The following is a 19,577-nucleotide window of genomic DNA, read 5'->3' as shown; positions in this document are numbered from 1 at the left end:
ACTGCAGATACTACTGACCAATGAAAGGATGTTATCATGTATAACACGAATATGTTTTCCTATCATTTGCAATAGTAAAATAAGCTAAACAATTTTTAAAATATTGTCCAAATTGAATGTGTTACCTGCATGTTCATTTCACTAAATTATCAATAGTAGTAATAAACATGGAAAATGTGCACCTTGAAAATATTCTCATAATTCCTGCCTTCCATAAGTGGATTGCTTGAACGTCAAAGTAGCCTTTGCCTATCTACATGCAGCAAAACATTCAGGGCTTGGGCTGATGAGTGACAAGTAATTTTAGTCTTATAAAAGTGCCAGGCAATGACCATTTCAACAAGGGTGAGCCTCACTACCACCTCATGACATTGAATGATGTTACCACTATCAAGTTCTCCACTATCTACATCCTGGGGATCATCGTATACCAAAAACTCAATTGCACCATCCACATTAACAACATGCCTAATTGAGCAGCTTAGGGCTGGGTTTTCTACAATAAGTGATTCACCTCCTGACTTCCCAAAACCTCCTCACAACTAGAGGTACAATTCACTGTCCACTCGCCTGCGTAGATATAGATGTAACAGTTCTTGACATCAACTTGGACCAATTCCACTTGCTCAGCATTTCATCCACTATCTCAAATATACACCCATCTCCACTTCCAGAATTCAGTATGTACTATCTACAGGATGCACTGCAGCAAATCACCAAGCCTTCTTCTCTAATCTCCCAAAACTGATGACCACCAACTAGAAGGACAAGGACATCAAGTGCACAGAAGTATCACCTCCAAGTTCCCTGCTAGGTCATACATTATCCTGACGTGGACATATATTCCCATTCCTTCACTGTTGCTGGATCAAAAACCTAGTTAATATTATTGTGGGAGCAGCTTCACCACACCAACTGCAGATGGCAAGAACCTCACCATTGCCTTCTCATGGGCAACTACAGATAGGCAATAAATAACAAATTTCCCAGCAATGCCCACATTTTAAGAATAATGAAAAAAACCCTGATGGCTAACTAGCTGGTCAAGGTCATAGATTTTCAAAGATCTAGTTTATTTTTTACTTTGAAACTAGCTCCATAACATTTGCTCATAGACAGATGAGTTTAAAGACAAGAGAATTTTTACTATTCATCCATTGCAAACAAGGGAAAAATGCTGGCTCACCTATTCATATATGAATATTCTGTTTAATAAATAACTAAAATGCAACTCCAAATCCCAACTCATGATGGGCTGTTTAGCAAGGACATTAAAATAGATCCATTACTGCATCTTTTTCATTCACTAATCACGTTAATCTAAAAAGTGTCATTCATATTGCCCGTACTTGCAATGTACACAATACGAAAGTATTTCAAACAGCAATTCACTGACAAACCTTTGAATGCAATTTGCATACATATTGTAATTCACAAAATTTAAAGAATATCATTACCAGTTTAAACTAAAGTTTATTTTGGTTACCAATTTTCTCCTTTTCTGTTGATAGCAGTGACCCATGCTGGGGTACAGATTTCCTCAGTTCCTCATCAAGTAGCCATTATTCAAGCTGAGGTAGAGTATTTCAAGAAACTATTCAAATCTGAAGGTACTACTGCTGTCACCAGACACTGCACATATTCCCTTTCTAGTGAGGGTAACTGAAAAGCTATCAGAAGCAGGGGTAATGAATAATTTTTTCCTCCTCTTCCTTAGCTCAGCTCAGGGATGCTAAAGCTGCAGCACCTTTACTTCTGGCTTGGCTGCAAGTAGATTATTCAGCATAGGGCTTGAATCTGGGAACTTCTTAGTCTTTATGTCTCACTATGACAATTCATTGTTAAATTATTGCTTCAAAGAACTCACTTTTAATTGGTGCTAATTATTAGTTGTTGAAGTAATGTCCACACTGATAACTCCAAATGATTTAAGATTTATGTATCCAAAAGTGATAAAAGCCCATTTGAAGTTTGCCAATTTACCTTTGAACAGGTTACTTTAACTGTCACAGTTCAAAAATGACCTTAGTCATCAAAAATAAACTCAAATTTTATAATGGTGCTTTCAGTACAACAGTGGAAGGACACCTGGTGGTCACACAGATCCAGTTTCATCAACTGATGATCTAGATGATAATTGTTTTAATAAGCTCAGTATCACCTCCACTCTCTGTATTAGAGGCGTGTCCTTATCTGCTGTTGCCCGCAGCAATGTTGAATAAGCATGCTTGTAGTTTTTCAATATTATTCGATCATCACTAACACCACTGTAAAAACACAAAGCAAGAACATTATTTTAAGAAAGGCAAAGTAAATACAGAATTAAAAATTTAGCCCTATTCAAATCTTTGCTTTTGCTTTGATTCCCACAACACTGTCACCTTCAACTTCATTTTTTTCTGAATTTGCAGTTTGACAACAGCAGCAGCATTGGGACTACAGTAGCCAAAATTAAGGTGTTAGTTAGATCTTGTCTCTAAGGTGACAATAGATATAAGATGAGACAGGGAACAGAATAGTACAAGAGAATAGTACAATAGAACAAGAGTTACTCCCTCACCCTTCTCATTCCAACAACAGACAGAATTAAAAACCCCCATACATACTCACCCTGCAGATGGAATATAACGTGAAGAATTCACTTTGGTAGTAAGAATAGAAAAGCAGAATTTTTTTGAAAAGGCATGAAACTTGTAAATATTGATGTTTGGAGGGACTTGGAAGGAGTACAGAAAGTTTGCATGCAGGCATAACAAACAATTAAAAAGACAAATGGCATGTTAACCTTAATTGCAAGGGGATTGGAGTACAAGAATAAGGAAATCTTACTACAATTGTAATTAATCAATTAATTGTACAATTATCTCAGGATAAGGGGTAAGCTATTTAAGACAGAGATGAGGAGGAATTTTTCACTCAAGGCGGCGCTAAATCTTTGGAATTCTCCACCCCAGGGGGCTGAGCACATTCAAATCAGAAATCAATAGATTTCTGGAAACTAAGACATATCAAGGGATATAGAGATAATGCAGGAAAGTGGCATTGAGATAGATGATCAGCCATGATATAAATGAATGAATAAATGAATGAGCCTAATCCTGTTCCTATGTATAGGCTTTGCTGAGACTGTACATAGCAACAGCAAATTCCTGCTTGGAGCACTGTGCACAGTTTTGATCTCCATATCTAAGGAAGGATATACTTGCTTTGAAGGACTGAGTAAAATCTATGCTCTTTGGAGTTTAGAAGCATGAGGGGTTTTATGAAACATAAAAGATTCTGAAGGGGCTTGATAGACACAGAGGTTGTTTCCCTGGCTGGGGACTCTAGAACACGAGGGCACAGTCTCAGGATATGGGCCCAATCATTTACGACTGAGATGAGGAGAAACTTCTTCACATAGAGGATTGTGAATCTTTGAAATTCTCTACCCAGAGGGTTGTGGATATTCCATCATTGAATATAATTGATGTAAGGCTGAGATGGACAGATTTTTTTGTCTCCCAGGGAAACAAGACATATGGGGAGTGGACTGGCAAGTGAAGTTGAGGTAGATTAGCCATGTTCATGTTGAATTGAGGAGAAGGCTCAAGGAGGGGATTTATGGTGTACTCCTATTCCTATTTCTTACGTTCTTACATACACACACATTTGTGTTGTACAGGAGGAGTGAATGCTACAATGCAAATAAAATGGGAAAATGGGCACAAATTAGTTTATTGGAGAATAAAGAAAGGGAATGCATTACCTGCTTTTCCTTTTTGAGGTCAGTAGTTTGATAAGTTGAAACAACAGAAAAGAAAGTCGAGCTTCAAACATGTTCACAAGGTTTATGATCTCTTCTTCATTAAGGCTGGAGGAATCATTTTCAGACATGTCATGACGTGCTTGACAACTTTCTAGCTAGTTGAATCAATATAAAAAGGGAAAGTTTAACTTGAGATCACTTCTAAATACTCATGATGTATATATTTTTTGTCAATGTCTATTATCTATGCATAATGAAAATAAAAATATGACAAACATCCGTAATATAATGGGCTAACAGAAAACAGCAGGAATGCACCTCTTAAAGTGAGATTGCATTCACTTCTAAAAGTCTTCACTGTTGGGAGTGGGGCAGCAAGATACTGAAACAGCATGAGCCTAAGAAGTCTCCATATTATTAGTCTACTGGTATTAGTAGGGAAATGGTGGAGAAATTGATGGCATTGAAGGCCCAGAATAAATCCCCAGAGCCTGATAATCTACATTCCAGAGTACTTAAGGAAGTGGCCCTAGAAATAGTGGATGCATTGGTGGTCATCTTCCGAGATTCTATAGACTCAGGAACAGTTCCTACAGATTGGAGGGTAGCTAATGTAACCCCACTATTTAAAAAAGGAGGTAGAGAGAATGCAGGGAATTATAGACCAGTCAGCCTGACGTCGGTAGTGGGGAAAATTCTAGAGTCCATTATAAAAGATTTAATAGCTGAGCACTTGGAAAACAGTGGCAGAGTTGGACAGAGTCAGCATGGATTTATGAAAGGGAAATCATGCTTGACAAATCTACTTGAATTTTTCGAGACTGTAACTAGTAGAGTTGATGAGGGGGAGCCAGTGGATGTGGTTTATTTGGACTTTCAGAAGTTTTTCGACAAAGTACCACATAAGAGATTAACGTGTAAAATTAAAGAACATGGGATTGGGGGTAGATGGATAGAAAACTGGCTGGCAGACAGGAAACAAAGAGTAGGAATAAACGGGTCTTTTTCCGATTGGCAGGCAGTGACTAGTAGGGCACCGCAGGGATCGGTGCTCGGACCCCAGCTATTCACAATATATATTAATGATTTAGATGAGGGAATTAAATGTAATATCTCAAAATTTGCAGATGACACAAAGCTGAATGGGAGGTTGAGCTGTGAGGAGGATGTAGAGATGCTTCAGTGTGATTTGGACAAGCTGAGTGAGTGGGCAAATGCATGGCAGATGCAGTATAATGTGGATAAATGTGAGGTTATCCACTTTGGTAGCATAAACAGGAAGGCAGATTATCTGAATGGTTATAAATTGAGAGAGGGGAATGTGAAACAAGACCTCGGTTCCTCATACACCAATCGCTGAAGGTAAGCATGCAGGTGCAGCAGGAGATAAAGAAGGCAAATGGTTTGTTGGCCTTCATAGTGAGAGGGTTCAAGTACAGGAGCAGGGATGTCTTGCTGCAATTATACAGGGCCTAGGTGAGACCACAACTGGAATAGTATGTGCCGTTTTGGTCTCCTTATCTGAGGAAGGATGTTATTGCTATAGAGGGAGTGCAGCGAAGGTTTACCAGACTGATTTCTGGGATGGCAGGACTGACATATGAGGAGAGGTTGAATCGATTAGGATTATATTCGCTGGCGTTCAGAAGAATATGGGGGGATTTCACAGAAACCTATAAAATTCTAACAGGACTAGACAGGGTAGATGCAGGAAGGATGTTCCCGATGGTGGGGGAGCCCAGAACCAGGGGTCACAGTCTGAGGATATGGGGTAGACCATTTAGGACTGAGATGAAAAGAAATTTCTTCACCCAGAGAGCGGTGAGCCTGTGGAATTCACTACCACAGAAAGTAGTTGAGGCCAAAACATTGTATGTTTTCAAGACGGAATTAGATATAGCTCTTGGGGCAAAAGGGATCAAAGGATATGGGGAGAAAGCGGGAGTAGGCTATTGAGTTGGATGATCAGTCATGATCATAATGAATGGCGGAGCAGGCTCGAAGGGCCGAATGGCCTACTCCTGCTCCTATTTTCTATGTTTCTATATTCTCTGAGATCTCCTTGGAGGTCCCGCTGGAAAAGGTCAAGAGGAAGTGGTTTCAAGGTGTCACTAATTTGCTACAGTCTGCTTTGGTGTAGAACAGGGGATATGGGGATAGTGGGGAAAAAATGGCACAGAGGTAAATGATCAGCCATAATCTGTTTGGATGGAGGAGCAGGCTCGATGGGTCAAATGGCCTACTCCTGCTCCTATCTTTCTATCAGTGGAACTGATAAGCTCCAGCCCCATAGGAGTAGTAGTAGCAAACAGTGCGATGCATGCTGTCCTCTCAGGCTATCAGCATAGGCATTTCCTCCACACCCTGTTAACCAAGACCAGCAATGATGCCAGAAAATCAACTGGGCTAGACCTCCCCAGTAGCAGATGAAGTGCTGCAGTCTGCAGCTGGGCTCTCATAGGTTTGGGCAACCAGAAGTTGCTGGCCACAAGAGTATCAAGGGAGCAAACATGAGCAATAGTATTGGCCCACCAGCTCTGCTGAAGACACTTGAACTGCACCTCATCAGAGTAGTAGAGTTTGTAAGTGTTGAGAAAATGACTTGGGTAACCAAAAAAAATTTTAAAATAGTGTTTGAAATTAAAATCAACATTGTTATTACATTTGCTGTTTCTTCTCATTACAGCCTTTTAGTCTGCATTGTCAAAAAGTCATTAATTTAGAGGGTGACTAAATGGTTTAATTTTTAAAAAATGCAAAATCAAGGGAATGGAAATGCTAAATGGCCTTTTGAAACTTTTCAGACAAGGGATTGAGGAAGTCGACAAAGCACTACTCTATCAACTGCTCCTTATCCTGCCCAACTGAAATGAGCTCTGCTGGCTTTCCTTCTTATGATTCTCCCTCATCTTCTTCAGATGTTCTTCATCTGAGGTGGTCTCTTTTTGATGCTATGCCTTCTCCAACTTCCATCTCTTTGCATTGTAAGTTGTGCAGAACGCAACAAACCATAAATATGTGTCCTACCTTGTCTGGACATCATTTTAGGGAGCCCCCACAATGATGAAGGCACTGAAACATTGCTTCAAAATCCTTATGGTCTGTTTTATGATGCCCCATGGTTCATACTGTTTTTGTGTTGCTCAGATGTGGTGGTGTGTCATCAACCAGTGTGGAGAGTTACCCTCGTGTTCTAGCAGCAATCTGACATTTATGAATGGGTGAAAAAGTGGGGGGGGGATGGATAAGTACCCAGGAATGAAGGCGTCTTAGCAGCTGCCTGTAAAAATGTGCAGACTTGCATGACCCTTCAGGTTTGATCACATACCAATTGAACACTTATGCTGTGAAAGACCTTCCTGTTTTAATCACTCCATTGCCATGCCTTTAGCTGCCTAGGCCCTAAGCTCTGGAATTGCCTTCCCATACCTCTCCGGTTAACTACCTCATTTTCCTCCTCCAGCAGTATGTCTCCCTTTTCGACAATCAACACATAATTGAGGGCAGTTAAGGGGGAGAAAAATCAAAAGAAGCAAATTTAGAATCTCAGAATTGGTGTAGGAATGCAACACTCATAATGGCACACAGGTCCTGATGATCTGTGCCTGCAGGTGAGTGTCTGCTTAAATAAATTGTTTTACTCAGCGTGTTTGCCACTAGACTAGTCACCCAGTTAAAATCCTGGTGTCCATATGGCATTATCATACATAGATCTGAATACATCATTCACATGATTCATATGCCCAGGAAACTTCATCACAACCCTGCAATTGCTTCATGATGATATAACTCCAACTGTCCTGAGTGGGGAATCTGAAACAAATGCTTTCAAAATCTGGACTGCGTTCAAGCAAGGCTGTGTGATAGCTGCCATACTATTCACAATTTACCTGACAGCGGCTATAAGCTGCCCTCTGCTGTCAGCATTGAATAGCTTATAGATGGAAAACTCTTTAATCTCAGTCGCCCCTGTACTAAACTGACCATCATAGGTGCGATCTACAGTTTGTGGATGACAGCAGTGTCGTTGCTCACTCTGCACCAGATTTGCAAGTCAAACCCTTCAATTCTACATACAAGAAACTTGGCCTGTCCTTTAATGTTGCCAAAGCAAAACTCATATAAACCCACACCTGGTCAAACATTCCACCTCCCATATATGTTGAAGGTGAGACTCTGGAATATGTTGAGCATTTCCCATACCTTGGCATTCACCTCTCTCAAAAGGCCACCATTGACAAAGAGGTCCAACACCGGATCAACTTTTAAAAATTATTTATTCATGGAAGTGGGCATCGCTGGCTCAGCAAGCATTTAATACCCATCCCTAATTGCCCTTGAGGTGGTGGTCAGCTGCCTTCCTGAACTGTTGCAGCCCATGTCGTATAGGTACACCCACAGTGCTGTTAGGGAGTTTGATTTGAATTACACCAGTTCAGCCTTTCACAAACTACGACAGCGAGTGATTGACAACAAAGATATTCGTAGGTCAACAAAAGCCTTGGTGTAGAATGCATTTGTCGTCACCATGCCCTGTACTGCAGCGAGACCTGTACTATGCATCAGTGACACATAAGAGCCCAAGAGAAATCCCATCAGCAATGTCTCCACCTAATCCTCCAGGTTCAACAGGAGGACCACCTAACAAACGCTAATGTCCTTCTTGAAGCCAGGTCCACAAATACTCCGGCAAAATTCCTACAAAATCAATTTTCTGCACTGGCCACTCTGTCTGCATGGCTGAAAATCATATACCCACCAGGCACTGTTTTTCCTTAACTCTCAAATGGCCAACCTTCCAGGAAGAACAAAAAAAAAAGACGTTTCAAAGACACTCTGAAGCTCTCCTTGAAGTGTGGCAGCATCAACCTTAATGAATTCGGGGAGCTTGCCATCAAGTGCTCAGAATGGTGACAACTTGTCCATAAATTGCATCATGCTTCATGTGCAACACATTAATGATGAAACAGAGCAATGGCATAGAAGGAAAGAAAAGGAAGAAAATCCTACACTTTGAGTCCCATTATTACGTGGGAATTCCTGCCCCATGTACCCAAAGATCTGTAGGTCAAGAATCAGCCTACACAGTCACACGAAGACCTAAGGCAGAAATTAATGACCCCGAATTGCCATCCTTGAATTGAAGGATAGCCGATGAATATATCACAAGGCACCTGCCTCTTTCCGGCAGGTACGTATCCAACCTCATCAACTGCATGTCAAAATAGTGATCAGTGTGTTTCATGTGTCCTGTTCAAAGTTAAAATCAGGACATATAATTTGAAACTTGGAATTTAATTTGTTAAAAATAAACCAATTTGATAATATTTGTAATTAAGATTGATTTTTTTGTGGGGGTTGGGTGGTGGTGAGGTGTTTTTGAGTGTCAGACAAGGGAATGAAGCACTTTTACTTTTGATACCCAATGTCATCACTGAGAATTCTCAAGTCAGGTACAAAATTAAGCACAGATGCAGAAAAAAGCTTCTCATCCTTGGTCTCCATTCTGATTGCAGAAAAGCACACCTCACTGCACCAGTATGATGTTTGCTTTTCTTACATGTTTTGCTTTAGCAGCTCTTCTGTGATATTGTCAATTGTGATCAGTTAAGTGCTGTCAACTAAACTTGCAATCCAAAGGCATTTCATGCAGTGATGTTTCAGCTAACAGAGGGAAGGCATCCCCCATTCTTACTTACAGTCATTTCATCAGTCCAAGATGATTTTGGTCTCAGTTAAGAAAAAAATATGCTACCTGCTCTATCACTTAGTCCTTTCTTCCCTTGCCTTAATGAAGTAGTTTGAAAACAGTTACCAGTGCTTGGGCACATGAAAGTTCACTCTGGATAAGCTGAAACGAATACTCTGAATTGATGATTATATCCAGGGCTCCTGAAAGTGTCTTCAGTTTTGATGCATTGCTGCTCTGATCTGCAAAGCAAAAGAAAGAAAACTTCACTTTTTATTTCATCTAGGATTTATTTTAAAAGGAAACATATAGCAACATGAAAATGAATTAAATTCTGAACAAGCCTTTCAGTTTGTATTTTATAATCTTCTTGTCAATAGTGCTTATTAGAAATTAAAACTTTTAAGCATCACCTAAAAGTGAGCAGTTTTCATTTTAAAATTAATTAACAATGGTCTATTATTTGAAAGCAATCTTGGAAACACTGCACAGCAATCTTCCTGCAGTGGCATACAAGTTATTTTGCCTGCTAATACAGAGAAAAATAGCCTGAGTAGAAATGTTGGGATGGAAAGTGGTTTTGACTCAAACTTTTAAAGACTCTTCCTACAACTTAGCCATTGTGTGGAGTATAATGAATATTAAGTAAATGAGCCAAGGGCTGCCACTGAATTGCATTCCCCCCCTCTATCTAGCATAATTCCTCCTGATATTGGCATAAACAGGCAAAAGATTGCAGAATTTTAAATGCAAGTTAAGCACAACCTGAGTTTCTGCAATTTTTATACTAGTTTCAAAAATGTTGTGTTAGGCACTGTCCCTATTAATCACCAGTGGGTGTTTCCACTCATGGGATTCATTTGCAAGCCTGATGTTGGCTCCAAAAATTAAGCTGGATCTTGAGTGCAAGGACACCAATAGGTACTTATTGAAAGGTTGTGAATGTTTTTTTTAAGTCATTTTCAGTACTAAACTAAGACCTATTACTCAGGTGGAGAATTGAGGCTGTGATTTAAAATGCTTGTTTTTGTATTTGCAGCTGTGTTAAGCAAACTTCAAGTTACCATACTCAAGTATATCAAGGAATATTTTTTAAAGCAAAGTTTTAATTTTTTTAAAATTGCATTTAAATGCTGTTTAATGGAAAATTTTGCATTCAGCAATATGTAATGAGTTTGAGCAGAAATACAGGAGGAGAGAGAAAAAAGATTTTTCAAAACTGGTGCAATTTGTGCTGGAATCGCCAATTGCATCCTTAGTGAAACTCTACCCTGTGATTTTTAAAATGAAGCAATAAAAGTAATGATATCCTCAGTACAAAGGTTTGGCACCCCATCTGGAACAGGCATTCAGTATTTTTGTACCATGACTTCAGAAGAAATATATTTGCTTCAGACAAGATGCAGCACAGATTCACCAAAATTATACCAGGGCTTCAAGGGTTAAATTATACGAGGTTACATAAATGACTTGGATTCCTTCATATAATTAATGGTTGAGAGGTAATCTAATTGAGGTGTTTACAATGATAAAAGGATTCGCTGAGGTAGATACAGAAGCTATTTTTTCTCCAGTGTGAATCCAGAACAAGGGGGCACAATCTTAAAATTAGAGCAATTCAAGAACAAAATCAGGAAGCACTTTTTTTTTTACATAAAGGGCTTGGGAAATTTTCTCCCCCAAAAGGCTAGGAAAGCTAGGTCATCTGATATTTTCAAGACTGAGATCAACAAAATTTTATTTGATAAGGGTATCAAGGAATATTGATTAAAAGTGAGTAAATGAAGTTGAAGTACAGATGAGCCATGAACTAAGTGAATGGCAGAACAGTAGAAGGGATGAATGGTCTATTCCTATTCCCAAGTTCCTATGCTTTTCTAGCTAATGATTGCATATCCGACAGAGTGATTGACACCAAAACCTGATGCTAAAATTTGAAGTGTTCAATCTCTGACACCATCTCTTCTGAAAAAAAAAGTCATGTTGGATCATCCTAGAATGCAAAGACAACCCCTGGCTTCTTTCCTCCACTGCAAATTGTCTTCTTAAATCCCTCTCCTACATTGTCACCTCCAACAATAAGTGCAAGGAGTTCACAGGCTTCTTTGTCACTAAGATCGACACTATCAGCAGCCTTTAACATGTCCCTCCCTTCCACTAGTCCAATGCAGAGTCTTTGAATATTTTTAAGGCAGAGGTAGATAGATTCTAGATAAGGGGGTGAAAGGTTATTGGAGGTCCGTGGGAATGTGGAGTTGAGGTTGCGAATGTGGAGCTGAGGTTACAATTAGATCAGACATGATCTTATTGAATTAGGCTCGAGTGGCCTAATCCTGCTCCTAATTCGTATGTTCCTCTAAACTTTCCCCTGAACGCGCTTCTTTCTCTAGTTTCTCTCCTATCTCCCTCTCTTGCCTTCTCTGCGCTTATCTTGCCCATCTACCTCCAGTGCCCTCAACCCTATTCCCACTAAACTGCTGACCACCATATTTCTCTTCTTGTTCCCCATGTTAGCTGATATTGTTAACAGTTCTCTATCTTCAGGCAGGGATTGTCCCTCTCTCCATCTCTGCCATCATCACTCCACTTCTCAAAAAACCAACCCCTGCTCCTGACCTCCCATCCATTGATCCACTGTTCTTGCAAACTACTGCCTGATCTCCACCTACCTATCCTCTCCCAAGTCCTTGAACGTGTTGTCATCTCCCAAATCTATGCCCATCTTTCCTGGAACTCTGTTTGAATTTCTCCAATCAGGTTTCTGCCTCTACCACAATACCAAAATGGTTCCTTTTCAAAGTCACAAATGACATCCAACGTAACTGTGGCAAAGGTGCGCTATCCCTTCTCAAACTGTCTTCAACTTTTAACATGGTTGACCAAACCACCCTCCTCCAAAATTTTTCCACTGTCATCGAGTTGGGTCAGACTGCTCTAACCTGGTTCCATTCTTATCTACCTAAGCGCGGCCAGAGTATCACTTGCAATAGCTTCTCTTCCTGATCCAGCACCGATAACCTCTGGTTTCTCCCAAGGAGCTATCCTTGGCCCCCCCCCACCATTTTTCATCTACATGTTGCTTCTAAGCAACATGGTCTGAAAGCACAGCATTAATTTTCATATATACGCTGACAATACGCAGCTCTATTTCACCACCCCCTCTCCAGACTCCTCCAATGTTGCTAAATTATCAGACTGCTTATCCAACATCCAGTTTTGGATGAGCAGAAATTTCCTCCAAGTATTAGGAAAACTGAGCCCATTGTTTTCAATCCCTTCTACAATCTCAATTCCAAATAACTGACTCCATCCCTCTCCCCGATAAGTCTGAAACTAAACCAGTCCATTCAACCTCGGTCACATTTGACCCTGAAATGATCTTCAGACCACACATTCACACCATCACTATGACCTAATTCCACCTCCGTACATTACCTGACTCCACCTACCTCAGTTTGTCTGCTGCTGGAACCCTTATGTCTTTGTTACCTCTAAACTTAACTATTCCAACACACTCCTGGCTGATCACTCACATTCTACCCTCCATAAACTTAAGACCAGTCAAACTTTACTGCCTGTGTCTTAATTCATACCAAGGCCCATTCACCTATCACCTGTGCTCACTGATCTACATTGGTTCCTGGTCCAGCAACGCCTTGATTTTAAATTTTTCAATTATTCTCCATTATTATTCTAGTTTTAAAAAATAACCTTACTTTAGGCATTGCATCCAGTTCATTTCTGAACCTTATATATTTACTTACTTGCCATCTGAAACTCTGAAAATGCAACCCGTTCTAACTGAACTCGCAGCAGCTCACAAGGTGCATCTTTCAGCAACTGAAATAATTTCACAGCCTTATTGTAATGGAGATCAGCCAAGCTGCGGTGCTGCTTACGAAAATGGTCATCACCAACCTGTATTTTAAAAAAAAGAAACTGTATATCTCTTTCCAGTTAAGAATTAAAACATTATTCCCACTTTTGCAAGGATATGTTAACTATATCAATAAAACTGTTTTTGCCAGGTTCCTTCACCCCTTATTTATGAAGATAGGCTTTCTGGATTAAATGGTCCATGTTAGCATTTAGGTATATTAGATTTAAAAATTCAACCAGTTTACTAGGGCTTGCTATTTGGTTTTTAATTTACAAAACTAAAAAGGTAATTTCAGCAAAGTGAATTATGCTCGAGTTTTAGAATTTTCAAGACCTCAGGGCATCCAAAGTCTTCAGAACCAATGAATTACTTTTTTAGTGTAGTCTTATACTGTAAGGGGATGAGGCATCCAATCTGCAGACAAACAGAAATGAGATAACTAGTGGCAGAGCTAGGTATAGCCAACTCGGGGGTTCAAGCTCTGATTTGGTCAAGTTGGCAGCAGGAGAACCGAGATGATAAATCTGTGTTCCCCAGTTACCAAGTTCAAGGAGCGATCCAGGAACTGCACAGACTTTCAAGCCGTATATAGATGCCAAAGATAGGTGACAGAAGTTCCTGGGAGCAAAATGGAGGCACTTTGGCCGACCTCCAAACGACAGAGGGGTTCCGCCAGAAATATGACAGATAAGCTGTCGTGATATTGGTTGAGGGATAAGCGTTGGTCTGACACCAGGAGAACTCCCCTATTATTGTTCGATTAGTGCCATGGGATCCTGTATATCCACCTGAGAAGGCAGATAGGACTTCTGTTTTGTGTGTCATTTGAAAGACCTCTAACTGTGTAGCACTCCTTAGGTATTTGCATTGAAGTGCCATTCTAGATTACATCCTCAAGTTTCTAAAGTGGGGTTTCAACCCATAACCTTCTGAATCCCGAGGTGAATGTGCGATTACTGAGTCAGGGCTGAAATTCAGAATATCCAACTAATGCAGTACAAAGCCAACAGACTATTTAACCATGCAGCCCAAACAACAGAATACAAGTCAAAGGAAGTTATGATCAAATTATATAGTACTCTATACAGACCACATCATAAGTATGGTCTCAGTTGTGGTCACCAACACAAAGGGAGACAAAGTATTAAAAGCAGCACAGAGCAGATCCATGAGGCTGATAGCTAGTGTTAAGACATGAATTGTGAAGAAAGACCAGAAAAACCTGAATTGTTCAGTTTCACTAGGCAATAACCAAGAGAATTGATCTTAAATATACAAGATACCAAACGATTTGTAAAAGGTCAATCTGGAAAATTACCCTGAATGGGACAAGTGGCCAAAGATTCAAACTAGTAACAAGTAAATTTAGACCTCTAGATTTCCTTTACAAAAAGAATGGATCCCTTGGTGAAAACCCTGGAATTATAACAAAGCCAATAGGTTCTGCAATGAGGAAGCTTTATCTTATGATCTTTTTTTAAAAACTTTTTTTTAGATGTTTTGAGAACATTAGCCCCTATTATGCCAATTCTGGGAAACTGATTTTGATTCCCACTAATATTGAGAAATGCAAAACACAATAATTACCAACTCCATATTTTATATAGAGATTCTAGGATGACAGGGAATCTTTTAACTATGAGCAAGCCCAAATAAAGAATATTACAATGGTTTTTCTGGAGAACATAACGTGGTAAATACACAAAATAGATATGAATTATAGAAATATAGAATATATAAAAATGAAAAGAAAAACTCAATACAAAGATCTCAATGTTTAATATTTCTCCAGCCAACTACTCATATCTCCCTGCAAACTATCCCTTCAAAAAAATTCAAATATCATGCAGATATAGCATGAATAGGATAGATTCAATGATTGATGCAATTTATTTTCCTTTTGCATATATAATGGTGCAATCGGCAAATCATATCCTATGTATTAAAATTGTCATGAAGACATGTAGATAAATTACAATAAGTTCAAAATCTTGATTTTCAAGATGAATTTTCGGAGGAATGGTGTCTTCCAACTATTTTGCCTTTGATAATCTCAAACTTGCAAAATACTATGATATTTCAGGATAAAAAGACTTTGACAAATTGCAAACCAAATGTTGCTGTTGGTTTATTAGTACTTATGTCAGGTGTGCGGTTTTAAAGCAATGCAAGTATATTTTTTCATTAAGTTTCATATTACCTGGTTTCTAAGAGAATTATGATACATGGAGGCAAGTCTATGGTGAATTGTTGCAGCCCGATACTGACACAAGGGTTGTCTTGCAGATTCTGTATGTATGTCACAGTACTTAAGAGATTTCATCATAGAATCAGCAACTTCTCGCTCAATCTGAAAAATGATAATACAATTACTTGTATTATTTAACAAGGTTGCATTTAACTTCAAAGTGGCAAATAAATAGCTTAATGAACACATGCCAGCACAGGCAAAATCAAAGTGTGGAAAAAGAGCGACTACTTGGAATTTCTGACATATCAAATCATGATTCCTTGTATTAAAGGAAATTGCAACATTTGTCTTTTACTAATACAACACAATTATCTTAAGTGACTTTTGAAAGGACGACAGTAATAGGGTTTGGTGTTGAGAAAAGTTCAGCTGTTCACCAGGTTACATTTAGTTGCAGTTGTAATATGTTCAGAATCTGCTTTCTCATTCTAAATGTTCACACTTGCATTTTAGAAATATACTGGCCCAAAATTTGCTGGAGTAGGGCATTTCAGGGCATGCCCCATTAGTTGAAGCTTTCCCCTCACTGCTCAGCTTCCTGCTGAAAGTGAGAACTGATAACTATGGTGAGGGAAACAGGGTATCTCAGACTTTGGTGAATGACAAGACACATTCTGTTGCCTTAATCAACGTGATTGAAGGATAGAGAAAGAAATAATGACCGAGAAGGAAACAGGCTGAATGAATGAAACTGGAATAGAAAGAGATTGGAGAGAGAGGAGAGACACAGAAAGGAAAAGCTAGAAAAAAAAGTGAAATTTATAATATTTTTAAGAACAATTTACTAATGAGAATGAAACTCCACAGTTTCAACTGTTCCTATTCTGGGCCAGAGAAGCTGAATGGTATTGCCACTGCAGAACCATAAGTCTAGTCATCAAAAAGATCCTTGTGCTTTTAAAGCCTAACTTCTCGTGCTAAATTTAAAGTAGTTTACTTTGCAAATGTAGCAATTTCATACGGAGGCTAGGTTGATGGCGAGCTCTTGGTTCTGTAAGGCTAACGGTTGGAGGAAAAAAATCATGCAGCAATTTACAGTGATTCACAAGTCAAAGTGTATCTCTGCCCTGCCACAAATTGCTGGACAGTTTACACTAAAAACACTGGTTCATAAAACATATATTTATTTTCCCAGAAAATTCTGGATCAATGCTTAAAGTATATTACTTCTTTTATATGTCACAAAATCAATGATAATCATTGAGCTCCTTCTAATGGTAGTTTGTATAAACTATTCATCTAGTATGATACTGAACTCAAGATCTGGGAAGGTCCCGGGCCGCTGAAGCTCTAATCCATGTCTTTGTTACCTCTGAACTTCATTATTCCAGTGCTCCCTTGGTCAGCCTCTCATCTTCCACCCAACATAAGCTGGAGTTTATTCAAAACTTTGCTGCTATATCCTAACACACACCAAGTCCTATTCACCTATTATCCCCGTGCTCACTAGTTTACATTGGGACATTATTTGTACAGGAGCAATGTTAAAATTCTCCACCTTGCTTTCAAATTTCTCTATGGTCTCATCCACAAACCACGACATCCCTAGGCCCTCCAACCCTCAGATCTCTACACTCCTCCAATTTTTGCCTCTTGCGTAGCCCCAAATTTAATCACTTCAAATATAATATGAAAGCAAAATACTGCAGATGCTGGAAATCTGAAATAAAAACAGAAAATGCTGCAAAAAATCAGCAGGTCTGACAGCATCTGTGGAGGGAGAAACAGAGTTAACGTTTAGAGTCCATATGACTCTTCTTCAATACTGGTGGCTGTGCCTTCGGGGACCGAAGCCCTAAACTCTGGAATTCCCTCCCTAAACCCCTCTCTCTCCTCCTCGAAGATGCTCCAGAAAACCTATGCCTTTGACCAAGCTTTGGTTTAACTATCCTAACATATTTCGCTATATGGCTCCATGTCAAATTTTGTTTCAAAATACTCTTGTGAAGGACTTTTGGACATTTTACTATGTTAAAGGCACAATATGAACCTCTACATTGAACCAGATAATTACAGATAGGGCAAAGAAATAGGCCATTCAGCCCAAGCAGTCTACGCAAGCGTGGTCCACTTGTCTTGCCTCGCTTTCCTTCAAATGCATCTTTACTATTTGTTTCAACCACTCCCTGTGGTAGTGAGTTCCACATTCGCAGCACTCTGAGTGGAGACATTTCTTCTGAATTCCCTATTGGATTTCTTGTGACTGTCTTATTTTGATGGTCTCAGTTATGTTCTTTCCCATAAGTGCAAATATCATCTTAATTGCCACCAACTTATGGTAAGGACATACAATTGGGCTCAATTTTTGGAAGTGGAGTAGTGGAGCAATTCAGCAAGGATTCCTACTCCTATAAAGTGGCTCCTGATGGAAAGCATGCATGTGCGGACATCATCATCGCTGTTATCCTTTGACAATCTAATCACACTTCCCAAAATGTGCAATATACATCACTTAAACTCAATTGAATGGAATAAAAAAAGTTAACAATGGATCACAAGGTCACCTACTGCATCTTATTCAATACCTGTTCCTGAGCTTTTCTTGATAATGGAGCATAATCTTGTTCCAATGTTGCCATAGTAAAATAGGTTGTTGATAGCTCCCATTTCACAGAATCCCAAACAGCTGGATGTTTCTCCCATCTGGTAAGTGATCTCATTGCCTTTAGATAGTAATCCACAGCCTATATGTAAAATAAAGACTTTTCAGGTAAGTCCTATCCATGCTTATGAACTCTGCAATTCTCAAAAATATTAACTGGCATCAGTAGAAATGGACCCATGGAAGTCAGTCAGTCTAAGAGTTTGCTATTGCATTTGCGTGAAAAATATGAGTTTTTAAAAATTAGCAATGTTAGTATATGATAAATATTACATACAGAAGAATGTCTGAACATCCCATCCCATGTGCTCAAATCTAAATTACAAACTAGTGTTATGCACTTACTTTTGATTTAAAGAACGTAATTCTCATCTGAGCCACAAAGAGGAGAAGTGTTAAAGTTTTGATCCCTGGTCAGTGTTAAATTAACTGCCATTACCTGGGGTAGAAGCTGAAGTACAACAAATGGTCTTGGCATGCATGGGCTGGGGAATGGGAGCAAATCAATCATTAGCTAAGACTCTTGTTCTGTATTCAAAGAGCATGGACATTAGGTGAGGACAGTATAATCTCAGCTGCACTATGCATTCCAACTCAAAGTCAAATAAGCTAGAAGGCACATCTCAATCTGCACATGAAAATGACCACCTGTACATGGAAGATAGGATAGAAAGATAGGAGCAGGAATAGGCCATTTATCCCTTCGAGCTTGTCATGAAGATATTGTTATTGGAAATTATTTTAAATTGGACTTGTTGTAGGGTCCGTGTCTGTGGGTGTGAGTGTTTGTGTTTTAATTGGATTAATGCCAGCTAGTCTGTGTGCTTCGATGTATAGTAGTTTTGAGATGTAAGGTAGAGGGTACATTTGCATTTTGTTGAATAAACTATTCAAAGGTTAGGGGTGAAATCTTGCACCTGGCTAGGAGACACCAAGCAATAGGTTTTTATTACTAATAAAATTGGTACTATGAAAGGGATTTTATTGTTAGAAAAGGTGGAGTTCAAAGGGCCTGGTGATACAATGAGAATTTACATTCAAAGGGAAGCCTGTGTATATACAGAGGAGTTTTGTATTGGGAAGTCAGAGGCATGTTAGATCTAAACCTGTAAGCCTACCACTGTTTCTGCGAAGAAACAAATTGAAAGGAACCTCATTTTGAATTTGTAAGATAAAATGTGCTTTGCCTGGTGTCTGTTTAAATCTATGGGTTATTGTTGCCTTGGGGAAGATTACATGGGAGTGATTAATTTGGGGATTTGTTTAATAGTTATTATGGTGGTAATTTGTAGATGTGTTTAATTTCTTATTAAAATTAATGTTTAATTTAATTTATATAAAAAACCTCTGGAGGCTTGGTGGTTTCATTTATGAATTCAAAGCTGCATCCCAAACATACCAATTGAA

The 19,577-nt window shown here is 39.1% G+C and overlaps 1 protein-coding gene across 2 annotated transcripts in view; it reads right to left on the bottom strand.

The window, feature by feature from the left end:
• Positions 1-2,008: 2,008 nt before the first annotated feature.
• The window catches only part of edrf1 (erythroid differentiation regulatory factor 1), a 74,328-nt gene continuing 56,759 nt past the window's right edge, over positions 2,009-19,577 (bottom strand). For both annotated transcript variants that reach the window (XM_078564855.1, XM_078564856.1), the window contains 6 exons: positions 18,094-18,252; positions 15,518-15,667; positions 13,202-13,355; positions 9,564-9,679; positions 3,749-3,903; positions 2,009-2,267 (listed from right to left, as the gene is read on the bottom strand). In XM_078564855.1, coding sequence (XP_078420981.1) covers positions 2,096-2,267; positions 3,749-3,903; positions 9,564-9,679; positions 13,202-13,355; positions 15,518-15,667; positions 18,094-18,252 — 906 coding nt within the window. In that variant the 3' untranslated portion in view covers positions 2,009-2,095. The remainder of the gene's footprint in view (positions 2,268-3,748; positions 3,904-9,563; positions 9,680-13,201; positions 13,356-15,517; positions 15,668-18,093; positions 18,253-19,577) is intronic.

This window comes from Cetorhinus maximus, chromosome 20, assembly GCF_964194155.1.
Source record: "Cetorhinus maximus chromosome 20, sCetMax3.hap1.1, whole genome shotgun sequence".
Lineage (NCBI taxonomy): Eukaryota > Metazoa > Chordata > Chondrichthyes > Lamniformes > Cetorhinidae > Cetorhinus > Cetorhinus maximus.
This window is presented reverse-complemented; position numbering and strand designations above follow the sequence as displayed.